Below are 20,081 nucleotides of genomic sequence, written 5' to 3'. Positions count from 1 at the left end.
TGGAGTGCAGTGTCACGATCTCGGCTCACCACAACCTTCGCCTCCTGGGTTCAAGTGATTCCCCTGCCTCAGCCTCCCGAGTAGCTGAGACTACAGGTGCACACCACCACGCCTGGCTAATTTTTTGTATTTTAGTAGAGACGGGGTTTCACCATGTTGGCCAGGATAGTCTCGATCTCCTGACCTCGTGATCCGTCTGCCTCGGCTTCCCAAAGTGCTGGGATTACAGGTGTGAGCCACCGTGCCCAGCCTCAAAATCTTAACTTTTAAAGATAAGCCTGAAAAGCCTTAAAATTTTAAAATAATAGTTAAGAGTACATCAGTACAGTTTTATTGTTCAGCAATACAGTTTTATTTTTACTGTTCAGCTACATTAAATGGGTGGGAAGATGGTGATTTTATCCATTGAGAATATATGCATATTCTTTTGGGCAAAATAATATACAAAAGGAAAACTACTGTATACAACTTTTTTTTTTTTTTTTTGAGATGGAGTCTCACTCTTTCGCCCAGGCTGGACTGCAGTGGCACGATCTCTGCTCACTGCAAGCTCCGCCTCCCGGGTTCATGCCATTCTCCGGCCTCAGCCTCCCGAGTAGCTGGGACTACAGGCGCCTGCCACCATGCCCACCTAATTTTTTGTATTTTTAGTAGAGACGGGGTTTCACCATGTTAGCCAGGATGGTCTCAATCTCTTGACTTCGTGATCCGCCTGCCTTGGCCTCTCAAAGTGCTGGGATTACAGGCGTGACCCACCGCGCCCGGCCTGTATACAACTTTGTAAGAGCTTCTGTCTTCTGTAAAGGCATAATTAAAACTGAAGAAATTAAAGATGAGACAGCACAGCTAAGAAGACAGCTTCTTAGCTTGCATGAATGGGGGGAAAGAAAAGAAATCTTAGTCAATAGTATGCAGAACTGCCTAAAAGAAAGCAATATATTTGGTTTTAGAATAAACATCAGAGCCAGGAGCGATGGCTCATGCCTGTAATCCCAGCACTTTGGGAGGCCGAGGCAGGTGGATTTTATCAGCTAATTTTATCAGTAATGGGTCATGGGAACAAAAATGATCCTTGTTTGTGTGTGTGCATAAAAATAGTGGTAAATGCATTATTCAACATAGCCCTTAAAAACACCACTTTCAAATGGGCCAGAAAAAAATGTACATAAACAGAAAAAAGATAAATAAATGATTAACAACTAGAGAATCTGGGTGAAGGTATATGAGAGTCTATCTAATTCTTACATTTCTGATAATTTTTAAAAAACAGTGGAGACTAGAAAAGTACCTTTTACATTAACATAGTTATAAATCTAATGCTAGTTATCAGTGAAATATGACCTAATTGATGAGGAGGGTATTAAGAACAATTTTCAAGTATTAAGGAACATATCTTAATTATAGCTCCAGATTTAATTTACTGATAATTGCTACCCTTCAACAGGTGTGCTTCATTCATTCACTCATTCAACAAATAGTTACTGAATGTGGTCACTATGTTTCAGGAACCTTCTGAGTTTTAGGAGCATGGCAGTATATAAATACAGATGAAATCCCTGAATTCCACGTCTTTGTATGGAGTCATGTAAATCCAAAAAATTGTCCAGGGTTTTGCCATGTATAAGGAAATTGCATGATAGCCCTAGGATTTATAAATTTGACTTCAAAATTCCAGAAGCAGTCTATTTCTTGGTAGCCAAAGTTTCCTTTAATCAGTGAGCCAAACTAAAAGGCAGACCCCTATTCTACCAGATCATATACACTAGAGCAACAGTTTAAAATTTTGTTAAAAAAATTAAAAAATTGGCCTGGCACAGTGGCTCACACCTGTAAATCCCAGCACTTTGGGAGGCCAAGGGTGGAGAATCACTTGAGCCCAGGAGTTCAAGGCCAGCATGGGCAACGTAGGGAGACCCCATCTCTATAAAAAATTAAAATATTAGTCATGGTAGAGCACACCTATAGTCCCATCTACTCCGAGAGGCTGAGGTGGCAGGATTGTTTGAGCCTGGGAGGTCAAGGCTGCAGAGAGCCATGATTATGCCAATGTACTCCAGCCTGGGCAACAGAGAATCTGTCTCAAAAAAAAAAAAAAAAGGAAATTAAGCAATATACACTATTAGAATTTAATTCTCTGCTTACTCTATTACCCCAAATAAATTATAAATAATGATTTGGAATGGTGGTGTATGTATGTATTTCCACAGTTCTTATGTTAATTATTCATACATATAGTTAGAATCAAGAAATATTATGAATTAGTAAAAAGTGAATCAATTGTAAGTGTTTCTGATTATAGACTATAGACTAGACTATAAGGAGGCCTAACAAACCGCTAGCAGGACCCTTAAGTTTGTCAATGGCTAGGTGGCTAACCAACCGGCTGGTTCACTCAGCAGTGAAAACAGAAAACTGCAATAGTCCTGTTCCGCTAACACCTTTTGTATTAGTCCGTTCTCATACTGCTATAAAGAAATACCCGAGACTGGGTAATTTATAAAGGAAAGAGGCTTAATTGACTCAGTTAAGCATGGCTGGGGAGGCCTCAGGAAACTTATAATCATGGCGGAAGGCAAAGGAGAAGCAGGCACCTTCTTCACAGGGTGGCAGGATCGAGTGAGTGCAAGCAGGGGAAATGCCAGACGCTTATAAAACCACCAGATTGAGACTCACTATCGTGAGAACAGCATGGGCGAAACCACTCCCACGATCCTACCTCCACCTGGTCGCGCCCTTGACACGTGGGAATTATGGGGAATACAATTCAAGATGAGATTCTGGGTGGGGACACAGCCAAACCATATCACCCTTAATCATATAAACCACTCCTTCACAAGAGCACCTAAAAATGCAAGAACTTGAATTTTAACTCACAACACTAAAGCCTAATTGCCTTACACAAATAAGTTTCTTAGTTTCACCCTCTTGAGACTAGTGAGGCTTTAGGTATACAGTGCTTACAATTCTTTGAGGCTAGCAAAATTAAACACTGTATGAATGAGAATCATCTTAATTCTAAAGATTTTATCCTTCTAGCCAAATTATTATTATTATTTTTGAGACGGAGTCTCCCTCTGTCGCCCAGGCTGGAGGGCAGTGGCGCAATCTTGTTTTACTGCAACCTCCGCCTCCCGGGTTCAAGCAATTCTCCTGCCTCAGCCTCCCGAGTAGCTGGGATTACTGGCGCCCGCTACCTCGCCCAGCTAATTTTTGTATTTTTTTGTATTTTAGTAGAGACGGGGTTTCACCATGTTGGCCAGGCTGGTCTCGAACCCCTGACCTCGTGATCCGTCCGCCTTGGCCTCCCAAAGTGCCTAGGATTACAGGTATAAGCCACTGACTGCGCCCGGCCCTAGCCGAATATTTTTCAAATACCTCCTGTGTGCCAGGTATTGTGTTAAATGCAAGTGATACAAAATAGTCTAACAGTGGCTCCTCCTTTCACCTCAAAGTGCTTACAATATATTTGGAGAAATTATACATAAAAACATTTCCATCTTTATTGCAAATAACAATATTAATGACATCAGCTCTTAATTACTTAACTCCTCATAGGAAAAGTTTCCACTATTAGCAACTGTGTATGCTTCAATTAAAATCTCTATATTGTCCGGACCTAACACAGCACCTGGCATACAGTAGTTGATAAAAAATGCTGAATGAATGCGCAAAAAATTGACACAAGGCAGCATATGACCAATGGGAAATAACAGACAATGAAAACACAACATAGAGAATGACCACTGTGGGCCCTTTGGTTACCTCACATCCATCTACTGAAACAGATTGTTCTCTTATTGTCCATGCTTCCCCTTGAATTAAAGGAGACCACATATAGCAGGAGAGACAAACAAAGAACGGTAATGGCTTAAATGCCTTCATAGAGGTCAATACAAAAAGTAAAAAGAGCAGAGATGAAAAGCTCCTCACTCTGCAGAGGTTAGGGTCAAAAAAAGCTTTCCCAGAGAGCTACACCCCGAGGCCTTGGAAGCATTTGAGTAAGATTTCACCAGAAGAAGAGGGCAGAGAACTGTCCAGGCCAGGAGAACAGGAAACACCAAGGCATGGTGTGATGAATTCCAAGTATTTCTGTGTGGCTGCGAGCTATACAACGCATAGGGGAGAGAGGGATGATGCTGATCAGGTTATGAAGGCCTTTAAATGCCACCCTCTGGGTAAGATTGAGATTTTACTCCAAGGGCAAATGAAAATTCCGGAAGATTTTAAACCAGGGAGTTGGTTACGGTTTTGGAAAACACTGTAACGATGGCGTGGACAGTGGACTACGACGAGAAGCATTACTTCACTATCATATCACTCCAAAGCGCAGCAGCTCCCTTCACCAGCTGCCTGCAGCCTTGTGATCACCACACACCACATCCCAAACTGCTTCGTCTCTTTGGCCAAAACAATCCTCCAAAATTTGCTGAAGCTTCCCTCACACACTCAGCTCTAAGAGTGCAGTTGGAAATGTCACTTCGCTTTTCCCACGATTTCGCGTGCTTGCATTGAACTCTCACATTCCTCCCCCGCTCCTGTTTTGGGTCTGCCCGTGCTGTTTCCAGCTCGCGTCCTCCCCGCCAGGCCCGGAGCTCCCCGCCCAGCCCCGCGCCGGGGCCCCTCCACGTACCCCCTCGGTCTTCATGTCCAGGATCTTCTCCACCTCGAACACATCCTCTCCGTCCTCCTCACTGTCGCCAAAGGCCTCCGCTCCTCTCGCGGCTGCGTCATTATCTTCGCCCACTACTCCAACTCCTTCTTCGACTTCGGCCAACTCCTCAGTGCTGTCGGCAGCTGACACAGGGACTGCGGTTACCCTTGCTCCCTCCGCAACCTGCTCCATCCTAGCAGCTCCGCAAACCGCCGAGGAAAACCCGTTGCGACAAACACCCCGGCAGCCCCTCGCGTTCCGCGCTCGGCCCTACTCCACATCAGCGGCGTAACGGAAGCCGACCAATGGCGGGCTTGGATCCTAGAGTGACAGGAACAAAAACCAATCATATTAAGGCGGGCGCGGCGTAGCACCGCTGAGCCCGCGGGACGCCGGTGGGCGGGGCAGGGAGGGCACCCTAGGCGGAAGAGCGCTTGGGCGTTCTGTAGCTGTGGCGGAAAAGGTCAAGGGTGGGAGGGGAACCGGCGAGGCCGCCGAGTGGCGCGACGCTGGGGAGGAGGAGGGTTGTTGGGGCGGAGGGCGTCCCAGGGCTGAGGGCGGCCCCGAGGAGCTGACAGTGCCTGATCCCCCAGCAGGGAAGCCTCAGGTGCGGACGTCGGTAGGGCCAGAGCTGGGGACTTTCTAGGAAAGGGAACCCTGCTGCTGCCGAAACCCCAGCCAAGCAGAACGGCTTCCCAGAAGTCATATATGATTTTGATAGGTTTAGCACGTGTGGATGATCCAATCAAACATAACTCACAGCGCTCTTATATTTTAATGAGTGTTGTTTAAAGACAAGGAAATTTAGCGGCCTAAAAAGCATCCGTTTTCCAAGTTCTAGCGCCCTTTGCCTTTTCATTGAAAATATCGGAGAAGGACGTGATTAAAAGTATTTGTTCAGGTTGTGAAGAGTTGACAAAAATTACACCACCCAAAGTTAGCGAAATACTGCTAGGAAAATACATTTAAGGATAATATATTTTTCTCACTTTGAATTTCGGATGTGCAACTGAAGTCTTTATGGCATCAAGCTTTCTATTTTTGTTTCTTTGAACAGTGGACTTAATTTGTAAGATGAGCCTCATCGTCAAATCTCTGAGCTTTAACTGAAGAATAATCTATGGTTCGGCAAATCCTTTTGGAAAGGATCACCAGATCTTTGAGTTGGCTCAATGATTTTTTTTTTTCACTCAACTGTAATCAGATAGTAAATGATGTACCGTTGAGCTTATTAAATACATCCTATGTACCATCACTATAGTAGGCATTAGTAACAGGAATACAAAGATCAGTAGAGTGTAGTATGCCTTCCTAGGACTCACAGGAAGGAGTCCCAGGAAGACACACACCAATACTAACAATTATGTATTTTTAAAACTGTAAAAATATTACCCATATAATTAGTTGATGGGAGAAAGCTCATTTTTACAGAATTCCAGATGATAAATATAGAAGAAAAGTTAGAAAAATCACAATAATGTGTGCAAAAGATCTAAGGAACAAAGCATTATATGAAACGGTGATGAGGAACTGGATATTCACAAGGCACTATAGATCCACAGATCATTTGTTGGTTGTAGGGGAAATCTGGCTTCACATTTGAAAGCCCACTGATCAATGTTAGCATTACTAAAAGTGGAACAACCAGACTGTATGCTTTCTGTTAACAAAAATGTTGATCCTTAATATACTCAGGCCTTTAAGTGGAATTTCCAGTTACAGGAAAGAATAAAGGGGAAAGAGGAAAAGGAAACTATCAGACAAATCCACAATGTGGGATATCCTATTGGACAACTGACTGTTTCTTCCAGTTAAAGGAAAAAGAGAGAGGAGAAGATTGTTCTAGATTTGTAACGATTTGAGATGAAAAACATGGCAACATTTAAAATATTTTAAATCTTAACAGGTTTATTATACTATTCTCTGCTTTTATGTGTTTTTAAATAAAATTTAAGGACATATATTCATGATGAAAGTTTTCAATTAAAAAATACATAAGGCCGGGCACGGTGGCTCACACCAGTAATCCCAGAACTTTGGGAGGCTGAGGTGGGAGGATCATCTGCGCTCAGGAGTACGTGACCAGGCTGGGCAACATGGCAAAACTCTCTCTCTTCCAAAAATACAAAAAATTGGCTGGGCGTGGTGGCTCATGCCAGTGGCCCCAGCTACTAGGGAGGCTGAGGTGGGAGGATCCCTTGAGCCTGGGAGGCAAAGGTTGCAGTGACCTGAGATTGCGCCACTGCACTCCAACCTGGGTGACAGAGTGTGACCTCGTCTCAAAACACACACACACACACACACACACACACACATATATATATATATATATATCTGTCTGTCTATCTGTTAGGCATGGTGACTCATACCTGTAATTCCAGTGAGTGCTTTGGGAGGCTGAGGTGGAGGATCACCTGAGATGTTGAGGCCAAGGGTTCAAGACCAGCCTGGGCAATATAGTGAGAACCCATCTCTACAAAGATAAAAAAAAAAAAAAACTAGCTGGGCATGGTGGCACGCACCTGTAGTCCCAGCTATTTGGGAGGCTGAGGCAGAAGGATTGTGGCTTGCCTGAGCACCACTGCACTCCAGCCTGGATGACACAGAGTGAGATCCTGTATTAGTCCTTTTTCATACTGCTATGAAGAACTGCCAGAGACTGGGTAATTTATAAAAGAAAGAGGTTTAACTGACTCACAGTTCAGCTTGGCTGGGGAGGCCTCAGGAAATGGCAAGACCAGCTTGGTTGGCGAAACCCTAACCCAGTGGCGCTAGAGGAATTAAAGACACACACACAGAAATATAGAGGTGTGAAGTGGGAAATCAGGGGTCTCACAGCCTTCAGAGCTGAGAGCCCCGAACAGAGATTTACCCACGTATTTATTAACAGCAAGCCAGACATTAGCATTGTTTCTATAGATATTAGATTAACTAAAAGTATCCCTTATGGGAAATGAAGGGATGGGCCGAAATAAAGGGATGGGTTTGGCTAGTTATCTGCAGCAGGAGCATGTCCTTAAGGCACAGATCGCTCATGCTATTGTTTGTGGTTTAAGAATGCCTTTAAGCGGTTTTCCGCCCTGGGTGGGCCAGGTGTTCCTTGCCCTCATTCCAGTAAACCCACAACCTTCCAGCGTGGGTGTCATGGCCATCATGAACATGTCACAATGCTGCAGAGATTTTGTTTATGGCCAGTTTTGGGGCCAGTTTACGGCCAGATGTCGGGGGGCCTGTTCCCAACAGGAAACTTACAATCATGGTGGAAGGCAAAGAGGAAGTCAGGCACCTTCTCAAGGCAGCAGGAAGAAGAGACGAGCGAAGCAGGGGAGAGCCCCTTATAAAACCATCAGATCTCGTGAGAATTCACTCACTATCATGAGAACAGCATGGGGGAAACTGCCCCCAGGATTCAATTACCTCCACCTGACTCTTCCCTTGACATGTGGGGATTATGAGGAATACAATTCAAGATGAGATTTTCGGTGAGGACGCAAAGCCTAACCATATCAGATCCTGTCTCTAAAAAAGAAAAGTGTTGGGCACCATGGCTCACATCAATTCCAACACTTTGAGAGGCCAGGGTGGGAGGAATGTTTAAAGCCAGGAGTTTCATGGTGCAATGAGCTATGATCCTGCTGCTACACTCCAGCCTAGGCAACAGAGCAAGACCCTGTCTCTAATATATATATATGCCATTTCAGTATATACTATTTTAGTGTGTATATATATATATATACACACACACTAAAATACTATATACATATATACACCATATATATTTTAGAAATAAAGTTCCCATTCATCAAAGATAACCGATTTGTAATATGACATCACACATTTTTAGCCTATACACATATAAGCACCAACACACACATAATCTTTTTTTTTTTTTTTTTGGTCATTCGGGCTGGAGTGCAGTGGTATGGTCATAGCTCAGTACAACCTTGAACTCCTGGGCTCAAGTGATCCTCCCACCTCAGTCTCCTGGGTAGCTGGGACTACAGGCACAGGCCACTACGCCTGGCTAATTTTTGTATTTTTGTAGAGATGAGGTTTTGCCATGTTGCCCAGGCTGGTCTGAAACTCCTGACCTCAAGTGATCCACCTGTCTCGGCCTCTCAAAGTGCTGAGATTACAGGCGTGAGCCACTGTGCCTGACGCCATGTGAACATAATCTTTAAAATGAGCTCTATTGCATATTGTTTTACAACTGCTACATATATAATATATGGTGCTACATATAAACTGTGATATATATAGTGCATGTGTGTGTGTCTATATTTCTGTAAGATAAATTTCTAGAAGTGAAATTCTTATTAGTAGAATTTATGAGTGAAAGAAAGTAGTGATTTAAATTTCGATAGATGTTACGGTTTGAATGTTTTTTCTTTCCCAAACTCATTTCACATGAAGCAGGGCCTTTAAGAGGTGATTGAATTATGAGGGCATTTCCCTCATAAATGGATTAATCCATTCTGGATTAATGGATTAATGAGTTAATGGCTTACCATGGGAGTGGGACTAGTGGCTTTGTAAGGGGGGAAGAGAAACCTCAGCTGGCACGTGTTGCCTCCTGCCAGGTGATGCCTTGCACTGCCTTGAGACTCTGGAGAGAGTCCCCACCAGCAAGAAGGCCCTCACTAGATGCCCCTCCCTTAACCTTGGATCCAGCCTCTAGAACTGTAAGAAATAAATTTTATTTGTTTATATATTACCCATTTTCAGGTATTCTGTTATAAGCAACAGAAAACAGACAAAGACAATAGCTACTGCCAAATTTTGTTTCACTTGTATAATCTCCCTTGATGTCCACGGGCAATTAGTTTCAGAATGTCCTGCAGACACCAAACTTCAAAGATGCTCAAGTCCCTGATACAAAAGGGTGTACTATTTGCATATAACCTATGAACATCCTCCCATATATTTTAATCATCTCTAGATTACTTATAATAGCTAATCCAATGTAAATGCTATGTAAATACTTGTTATACTGTATTGTTTACAGAATGACAAGAAAAAAAGTGTGTACATGGGTCAGTACAGATGCAACCATCATACGCATAATGATCTGCAGTTGGAGGACCAACTGTATTTGTTTCCAGTAATATGTAAGGAAGTATGTGTTTACCCATGCTCTCTGTGCTACTGGGCACTTGCAATCTTTTAAATAACTTAATCTGGCCAACCAAGAAAAGACAGTTGATCTGCTGTGAATATGTCAAGCACAGGGCAGGCAAGACCAAATCACCTAACAGATCCAGCCAGTAAAGATGTAACAAGCCTTCTTTAGATTTATTTTTCTTTAATTTCTTTAACTTTTTTGAAACAGTCTTGCTCTGTTGCCCATGTTAGAGTAGAGTGGTGCGATCTTGGTTCACTGCAACCTCCGCCTCCAGAGCTCAAGCCTCCCAAGTAGCTGGGATTACAGGTGCCTGCCACTAGGACCAGCGAATTTTTGTATTTTTAGTAGAGATGGGGTTTCACCATGTTGGCCAGGCTGGTCTCCAACTCCTGACCTCAAATGATCCGCCTACCTCAGCCTCCAAAGTGCTGGGATTACAGGTGTGAGACAGCACACCCGGCCCCTCTTTAGATTTAGATGGTTTATTACTTACATAAACAGCAAAAGGAAGGGTAGTCAAAGATGTCAGTTCCCCATGGTCCTTGTCCCACACCCCAAAATGAACATGGAAGCAAAAGGAGCTAGATCACTGTGAAATGAGTTGTGAGATAACCGCGTTGCTGAGGAGCTGATGTTAGACTGCAGCTGCAGAGATTTTTAGCCTGAGCCTTAGACCTCATCAGAACTGGATGGCCACAAGAAACTCTCTGGCAGCATCCTTGGTGGGGAAAAGGAGGCAGGTGGGAGAAGCCCCATGGCAGCTCCTCTCAAGCCCCATCCTTTTGTGTTCCTGTGATACTTCACAGGACTCAGGATAGCTGTGGTTTAAGCTTTTGCCTGTATGTCCTATGATGACAGTGCAAGGTGACCAGGGCCATCATGGAGCAGTTCCCCTACAGATTATGAGGTTATTCAGGCTTTTTACATCTTGTTCTAATTTTGATAATTTATTTATTTTCCCAGAAATCTGTTCATTTCACTGAGATTTTGAAACGTATGGGCATAAAGTTGTATATGGAATTATCTTATAAATCGGCTTGGGTTTTTTTGTTTGTTTGTTTTGAGACAGGGTCTTGCTGATTGCGTGCCACGATCACGGCTTACTGTAGCATCAAACTCCTGGGCTCAAGTGATCCTCCTGCTTCAGCCTCCAGAGTAGCTGGGACTACAGGCATGCACCACCATGCCTGGCTAATTTATTTTATTTGAAGAGGCAGGATCACGCTATGTTGCCCAGGCTGGTCTCTAACTCCTGGCCTCAAGTGATGCTTCTGCCTCAGCCTCCCAAAGTATTGAGATTACAGACATGAGCCACCATGTCTGGCCTCTTATAATTCTTTAATTTCATTCATATATGTATTTTCCCCCTTCTTCATATCTGGTGTTCTGTATTTGGGTTTTCTCTCTCTTTTTTTTTTTTTTTTTTTTTTTGAGACGGAGTCTCGCTCTGTCCCAGGCTGGAGTGCAGTGGCACAATCTCGGCTCACTGCAACCTCCGCCTCCTGGATTCAAGCAATTCTCCTGCCTCAGCCTCCTGAGTCGCTGAGACTTCACGTGTATGCTGCCACGCCCGGCTAATGTTTTGTATTTTAGTATAGACGGGGTTTCACCGTGTTGCCTAGGCTGGCCTCGAACTCCTGAGCTCAGGCAATCTACCCGCCTCAGCCTCCCAAAGTGCTAGGATTACAGGTGTGAGCCACCGTGCCCAGCCTGGGTTCTCTTAATTGTTCCTTGCTCAGGTTTACCAAGGGTTTGTTTATTTTTTGGAATAAGCCCTTGGTTTTACCTAGCAATCTATTGCTATTTGACTTTTTCCTTTAATTCCTTATTTTGTTTTATCTTCATTATTCCTTTTTGTCAATTTCTTTAGGTTTGTTCTGATGTTCTTTTTCTAGACCCCAACACCTCTCAGATAAATTCCTGGTTAATTTAGTTTTACAGTTGCAGAGACAGAGTGGTGCTATTGGCTGCCAGCTGTCCACTCCCCCGTCATCTATTCTAGGTCTGCTAGAATAGTCAGGTAGAGTTACAGGAAGCCTGTTTCCCCAAGGTGTAAACAAGAGCCTCAACAACCCGGTAGTAAGACTCCTCCCAGACTAGTCTGGCACTCAGGGTAGGCTTTTACCAATCCAGCCTCCTAATAGGGAAACTGAAATGCAAGACTCCAGGGACAGAAGCAACCAACAAGCAAGACCCTAAATTCCTTTTTAATCCACTTTTTCAGCAGGATCAACTTTTCTATGTGAGAGGCTCTCAGTCCCATCTATTTCAAATTGTGACTTTCTATTCCTTTTTCTTTTTTTTTTTTTTGAGACCGAGTCTCAATCTGTCACCCAGGCTGGAGTGCAATAGCATTATCATGGCTCACTAAAGCCTCAACCTCCCAAGCTCAGGTGATCCTCCCACCTCAGCCTCCTGAGTAGCTGGGACTACCGGCATGTGCCACTATCCCAGCTGATTTTTTGTATTTTTCTGTAGGGATGGGGTCTCACCATCTTGCCCAGGCTGGTCTCAAACACCTGGGCTCAAGCAGTGTGCCTGCCTTGGACTCCCAAAGTGCTGAGATTACAGGTGTGAGCCACCAGGCCTGGCCCATATTAAGACTTTCAGAGCATCTGAAGTTTGTTCCTCTCTGGACCAGCTCCAAGGCTAAAGCTGACAGAAATCCCAGAATATGATTCTCAGGCTGCCCCGTCACCACTGACAGTGGGCACAGGAATAGCCTAACCATTAGGAAAATGAAAGAAGGAAAGATAAGCACCAGGCTAATGTGGAAGCCTTCAAAGTTGGAGATGTCCAACAGCAGCAGGAATAACTTGGTGTTGGTCACTGCTCTTAATTTATAATGTATAAATCCTGGGGATTTCTTTTGCTTCTTTCTCCTGTTGGATCTCTTATTGTGGGGGTTCCGTTTCTTCCTCTTTCGTGGCTGACTCCTTCATTTTCTGGAGCCCATCCTCTAGGACTAGATTTCTCAACCCTGACACACATTATTGACATTTTGGACCAAATAACTATTTGTTTTGTGAGTCTGGAGGGGTGAGCAGGGCATTGTAAACAATAAAAAGCTGTGTAACCTTTGTAAAAGAGGCTAGAATTTATTTCTAAGACAGTAGAGAGACACTGAAAGGTTTTAAGTGGCAGAATGACAGGGCCACATATGCATTTTAGAATTGCTCTACCTACACTATGGAGATTAAATTGAAGGAGTTAAAGTCAGGAAAGCCAATTAAGAGATTGTTATAAACCAGGCATGGTGGCTCACGCCTGTAATCCCAGCGTGATTTTAAAGGCCGAAGTGGGAAGATTGCTTGAGCTCAGGAGTTTGAGACCAGCCTAGGCAACATAACATAGTGAGACCTCATGTCAGCAAAAGTTAAAAAAATTAACCAGGCACCATGCTGCATGCCTATAGTCCCAGCTACTAGGTAGGCTGAGGTGGGAGGATTGTTAGAGCCCAGGAGGTCATGGTTGCAGTGAACTGTGATCACACACCACTGCACTCCAGGCTGGGAGACAGAGTAAGACCCTGTTTAAAAAAAAAAAAAAAAAAAGACTGCTTTTTTGTTTTTGTTTTTTTTGAGACGGAGTCTCACTCTGTCGCCCAGGCTGCAGTGCAGTGGCACGATCTCAGCTCACTGCAAGCTCCGCCTCCCGGGTTCATGCCATTCTCCTGCCTCAGCCTCCCAAGTAGCTGGGACTACAGGCGCCCGCCACCATGCCCAGCTAATTTTTTGTATTTTTAGTAGAGACGGGGTTTTACTGTGTTAGCCAGGATGGTCTCGATCTCCTGACCTTGTAATCCGCCCGCCTCAGCTTCCCAAAGTGCTGGGATTACAGTTGTGAGCCACCGCGCCCGGCCTAAAGAGACTGTTAATAATCATCCAAATGAAAAGGGATGGCTTTGTGTGGCAGTAAAGAGATGGGGGCAGATTTGATAACTATTTATGAAGCAAAATCAAGAATACTTGGTTAATAATTTGACATGGCAGGAGAGGGCAGAGGTAAGGATGATTCCTAAGTTTCTAGTTTAAGTACTGTATGGCAGCAGGTGTTGTCTTTCTGTTGTTTAAGGAACACCGTGGTAAAGCAGGTTTTGGAGAGGAAGATCAAAAAAGTCCAGTTTTGGGCCGGGCGTGGTGGCTCACGCCTGTAATCCCAGCACTTTGGAAGGCCCCAGGTAGGTGGATCACCTGAGGTCAGGAGTTTGAGATCGGCCTGGCTAACATGGTGAAACCCCGTTTCTACTAAAAATACAAAAATTACCCAGGCATGATGGCGTGCGCCTGTAATACCAGCTACTTGGGAGGCTGAGGCAGGAGAATTGCTTGAACCCAAGAGGTGGAGGTTGCCGTGAGCCGAGATCGCATCACTCCACTCCAGCCTGGGCAACAGAGTGAGACTCCATCTCCAAAAAAACAAAACAAAAAAGTCCAGTTTTGATGTACTTATGAAGTAACAGTGTGCTGAGTGATATAAGCAAGATGGAGAATAGGAAACCCCAGACCCTCATTCTCCCATAGAGACATCAACTTAACAACATCATATGGACAAAATTGCCTTTCTGAGAACTCCAAAAACCAGTTGAGAGTTTGCAGTACCCAAAGGTGCACAAAGCCAAGAGATGCAATGAAACAGGTAGGAAACGGTGTGGCATTTTACTTGCCACTGGTAGAGAACAGCAAGGACAATTGTCATAGTTACAGCAAGACAAGTGGGGATTTACAGTCAAAGAGCAGAGTGCAGGGTGGTGGTGGGGTGGGGGTAGAGGTGGGCATTGGATGGAAAATTACTAAGAGGCAACGTCAAGGGAAGGGTGACATTCTGGTAAAACTGATTTGACAGGATTCTTGCTGAAGGCAGACCAGGATGATCGAATGTCATCTGGAGGATGGTGGAGGATGATGAATTTGATTAGATGTCAAGAGTGGAGGATTCTTGCTAAAACTGCAAGAAACAGTTTTGTGATGCAAAGATGAATACAGGAGCTCAAAGGTCAAGTCCTGGTTAAGTAGAGGGTTCAGAGGAATCTGACTAAAGTGTGACCAAGGAGAGATTATTTGTCACCCTACCTATTATCCCTAGCACATTGTGGTATAATTGGAAGAAAATTTCCAATCCTCTTCTCCCTCAAGAGAGAAAAAGAGAAGGGAACCAACCATGAGTCCAATGCGCAGCCCTTTTGACAGTTCGCCCAAGGAGCAGATTTCTATCTCTCCTGACTTGGAGTGCTGATGGAAACAGCGGTTTAAATGCCAGGCTGGGGTCACTGAGATCAAAGGTGAGTGCCACAGCTTGTTATGGCAACAATAAGACTGTAGTACCACAGACAGACACCAAGGGGAGCAAGAGATTATGGGCTGCAGAAAAGAGGCAAGCAAACCTTTGAGGAACTATATCCACAGCCCAGAAAAGACTTATTGCCAAAAAGAAGTTAGAAAAAGCCCTAGAATCTCTAGCGGGTTGACTGGTGAAGGTCTTACCCTGTATAAAGCCAGCCTGAAATGCCCAACGCTTAAAAAAAGATTGCAAGCATACAAAGAAGCAGAGAAACATGGCCCAAATAAATACAATAAATCTCTAGAAACTGACCCTAAAGATATGGAGATCTCTTAATTACCTGACAAATAATCCAAAATAATCATCCTAAAGATGCTTAATGAGCTAAAAGAGAACATACACCACAAAACAAAATCAGGAAAACAATGCATGTACAAAATGAGGGTATCAACAAAGAGACAGAAACTATAGAAAAGAACCAAATGAAAATTCTGGAGCTGAAGAATATAATAACTGAATGGAAAAATTGACTGGAGGGTTCATACTTGATCAAAGAGAAGAAAGAGTCAGTAACTTTGAATGGAGCTGAAGAATATAATAACTGAATGGAAAAATTGACTGGAGGGTTCATACTTGATCAAAGAGAAGAAAGAGTCAGTAACTTTGAAAACAGTTCATTTGAAATTATTGAGTCAGAGGGAAAAAAATGAAGAAAAATGAAGGGAACTTAAGGAGCTTATGGGACACCATCAAATGAAACAACATATGGACTACGGATATCCCATAGAAGAGAGACAGCGTTGAGATCCTACTTGAAGAAATAATGACCCTGTATTAGTCTGTTTTCATGCTGCTGATAAAGACATACCTGAGGCTGGGCAGTTTAAAAAAGAAAGAGATATATTGGACTTACAGTTCCATGTGGCTGGGGAGACCTCACAATCATGGCGAAAGGTGAAAGGCACATCTCACATTGTAGCAGACAAGAGAAGAGAGCTTGTGCAGGAAAACTCCTGTTTTTTTAAAAACCATCAGATCTCATGAGACTCACTCACTATCATGAGAACAGCACAGGAAAGACCCACCCTTATAATTCAATCACCTCCACCAGGTTCCTCCCACAACACATGGGAATTGTGAGAGTTACAATTCAAGATGAGATTTGGGTGAGACACAGCCAACCCATATCAGACCCCAAATTTCCCAAATTTGAGGAAAGAAATTGCCATACAAATTCAAAAAGCTCAACAAACTCCAATAAAAATAATCTCAGCGAAACCTATATAGAGTCATACTATAATCACATATTGTCAAAATTGCAAAGAGAATTTTGAAAGCAACAAAAGAAAAGTGACTGAGGTGGAGCCAAGATGGCCGAATACGAACAGCTCCAGTCTGCAGCTCCCAACATGAGCAATGCAGAAGACGAATGACTTCTGCATTTCCAACTGAGGTACTGGGTGCATCTCACTGGGGACTGTCCGACAGTGGGTGCAGGACAGTGGGTGCGGGACACTGGGTGCAGTGCACCGAGCCTGAGCGGAAGCAGGGCGAGGCATTGCCTCACCCAGGAAGTGCAAGGGGTAGGGGAATTCCCTTTCCTAGGGGTGACGGACGGCACCTGGAAAATCGGGTCACTCCCACCCTAATACTGCGCTTTTCCGACAGTCTTAGCAAACGGCACACCAGGAGATTATATCCTGCGCATGGCTTGGAGGGTCCTACGCCAACGGAGCCTCACTCATTGCTAGCACAGCAATCTGAGATTGAACTGCAAGGTGGCATCGAGGCTGGGGGAGAGGCGCCCGCCATTGCTGAGGCTTGAGGAGGTAAACAAAGCAGCCGGGAAGCTCAAACTGGGTGGAGCCCACTGCAGCTCAAGGAGACCTGCCTGCATCTGTAGACTCCACCTCTGGAGGCAGGGCATAGCCAAACAAAAGGCAGCAGAAACCTCTGCAGACTTAAATGTCCCTGTCTGACAGCTTTGAAGAGAGTAGTGGTTCTCCCCACACGCAGCTGGAGATCTGAGAACGGAGAGACTGCCTCCTCAAGTGGGTCCCTGACCCCCGAGTAGCCTAACTGGGAGGCACCCCCCAGTAGGGGCAGACTGACACCTCACACAGCCGGGTACTCCTCTGAGACAAAACTTTCAGAGGAACGATCAGGCAGCAACATTTGCTGTTCACCAATATCCACTGTTCTGCAGCCTCCGCTGCTGATACCCAGGCAAACAGGGTCTGGAGTGGACCTCTGGCAAACTCCAACAGACCTGCAGCTGAGGGTCCTGACTGTTAGAAGGAAAACTAACAAACAGAAAGGACATCCACACCAAAACCCCATCTGTATGTCACCATCATCAAAGACCAAAAGTAGATAAAACCACAAAGATGGGGAAAAAACAGAGCAGAAAAACTGAAAAATCTAAAAATCAGAGCTCCTCTCCTCCTCCAAAGGAACGCAGCTCCTCACCAGCAATGGAACAAAGCTGGATGGAGAATGACTTTGACAAGTTGAGAGAAGGCTTCAGACGATCAAACTACTCTGAGCTAAAGGAGGAAGTTCAAACCCATAGCAAAGAAGTTAAAAACCTTGAAAAAGGATTAGACAAATGGCTAACTAGAATAACCAATGCAGAGAAGTCCTTAAAGGACCTGATGGAGCTGAAAACCAAGGCACGAGAACTACGTGACGAATGCACAAGCCTCAGTAGCTGATTCAATCAACTGCAAGAAAGGGTATCAGTGATGGAAGATCAAATGAATGAAATGAAGAGAGAAGTTTAGAGAAAAAAGAATAAAAAGAAACAAACAAAGCCTCCAAGAAATATGGGACTATGTGAAAAGACCAAATCTACGTCTCATTGGTGTACCTGAAAGTGACAGGGAGAATGGAACCAAGCTGGAAAACACTCTGCAGGATATTATCCAGGAGAACTTCCCCAGTCTAGCAAGGCAAGCCAACATTCAGATTCAGGAAATACAGAGAACGCCACAAAGATACTCCTCAAGAAGAGCAACTCCAACACACATAATTTTCAGATTCACCAAACTTGAAATGAAGGAGAAAATGTTAAGGGGAGCCAGAGAGAAAGGTCAGGTTACCCACAAAGGGAAGCCCATCGGACTAACAGCTGATCTCTCGGCAGAAATTCTACAAGTCAGAAGAGAGTGGGGGCCAATATTCAACATTCTTAAAGAAAAGAATTTTCAACCCAGAATTTCATGTCCAGCCAAACTAAGCTTCAGAAGTGAAGGAGAAATAAAATCCTTTACAGACAAGCAAATGCTGAGAGATTTTGTCACCACCAGGCCTGCTCTACAAGAGCTCCTGAAGGAAGCACTAAACATGGAAAGGAACAACCGGTACCAGCCACTGCAAAAACATGCCAAATTGTAAAGACCATCGAGACTGGGAAGAAACTGCATCAACTAACGAGCAAAATAACCAGCTAACATCATAATGACAGGATCAAATTCACACATAACAATATTAACCTTAAATGTAAATGGGCTAAATGCTCCAATTAAAAGACACAGACTGGCAAATTGGATAAAGAGTCAAGACCCATCAGTGTGCTGTATTCAGGAAACCCATCTCACGTGCGCAGACACACATAGGCTCAAAATAAAGGGATGGAGGAAGATCTACCAAGCAAATGGAAAACAAAAAAAGGCAGGGATTGCAATCCTAGTCTCTGATAAAACAGACTTTAAACCAACAAAGATCAAAAGAGACAAAGAAGGCCATTACATAATGGTAAAGGGATCAATTCAACAAGAAGAGCTAACTATCCTAAATATATATGCACCCAATACAGGAGCACCCAGATTCATAAAGCAAGTCCTTAGAGACCTACAAAGAGACTTAGACTCCCACACAATAATCATGAGAGACTTTAACACCCCACTGTCAACATTAGACAGATCAATGAGACAGAAAGTTAACAAGGATATCCAGGAATTGAACTCAGATCTGCACCAAGCCGAACTAATAGACATCTACAGAACTCTCCACCCCAAATCAACAGAATATACATTCTTCTCAGCACCACACCACACCTATTCCAAAATTGACCACATAGTTGGAAGTAAAGCACTCCTCAGCAAATGTAAAATAACAGAAATTATAACAAACTGTGTCTCAGACCACAGTGCAATCAAACTAGAACTCAGGATTAAGAAACTCACTCAAAACCACTCAACTGCATGGAAACTGAACAACCTGCTCCTGAATGACTACCACGTACATAACAAAATAAAGGCAGAAATAAAGACGTTCTTTGAAACCAACGAGAACATAGACACAACATACCAGAATCTCTGGGACACATTCAAAGCAGTGTGTAGAGGGAAATTTATAGCACTAAATGCCCACAAGAGAAAGCAGGAAAGATCTAAAATTGACACCCTAACATCACAATTAAAAGAATTAGTGAAGCAAGAGCAAACACATTCAAAAGCTAGCAGAAGGCAAGAAATAACTAAGATCAGAGCAGAACTGAAGGAGACAGAGACACAAAAAACCCTTCAAAAAATCAATGAATCCAGGAGCTGGTTTTGTGAAAAGATCAACAACATTGATAGACTGCTAGCAAGACTAATAAAGAAGAAAAGAGAGAAGAATCAAATAGACGCAATAAAAAATGATAAAGGGGATATCACCACCGATCCCACACAAATACAAACTATCATCAGAGAATACTATAAACACCTCTATGCAAATAAACTAGAAAATCTGGAAGAAATGGATAAATTCCTCGACACATACACCCTCCCAAGACTAAACCAGGAAGAAGCTGAATCTCTGAATAGACCAGTAACAGGATCTGAAATTGAGGCAATAATTAATAGCTTACCAACCAAAAAGAGTCCAGGATCAGATGGATTCACAGCCGAATTCTACCAGAGGTACAAGGAGGAGCTGGTACCATTCCTTCTGAAATTATTCCAATCAATAGAAAAAGAGGGAATCCTCCCTAACTCATTTTATGAGGCCAGGATCATCCTGATACCAAAGCCTGGCAGAGAC

At 43.7% G+C, this 20,081-nt stretch overlaps 1 protein-coding gene across 2 annotated transcripts in view; it reads right to left on the bottom strand.

Annotated features, from left to right (window-relative positions):
* Nucleotides 1-20,081, bottom strand: part of MPHOSPH8 (M-phase phosphoprotein 8) — a 67,308-nt gene that overhangs the window by 34,896 nt on the left and 12,331 nt on the right. For both annotated transcript variants that reach the window (XM_009426674.5, XM_054664833.2), the window contains exon 2: nt 4,631-4,972. In XM_009426674.5, the coding sequence (XP_009424949.1) occupies nt 4,631-4,843 (213 nt within the window). In that variant the 5' untranslated portion in view covers nt 4,844-4,972. The remainder of the gene's footprint in view (nt 1-4,630; nt 4,973-20,081) is intronic.

The sequence above is a fragment of the Pan troglodytes genome, chromosome 14, assembly GCF_028858775.2.
Source record: "Pan troglodytes isolate AG18354 chromosome 14, NHGRI_mPanTro3-v2.0_pri, whole genome shotgun sequence".
Taxonomy (NCBI): Eukaryota; Metazoa; Chordata; class Mammalia; order Primates; family Hominidae; genus Pan; species Pan troglodytes.
The sequence above is the reverse complement of the archived record's forward strand: the minus strand, read 5'-3'. Positions and strand labels throughout refer to the sequence as shown.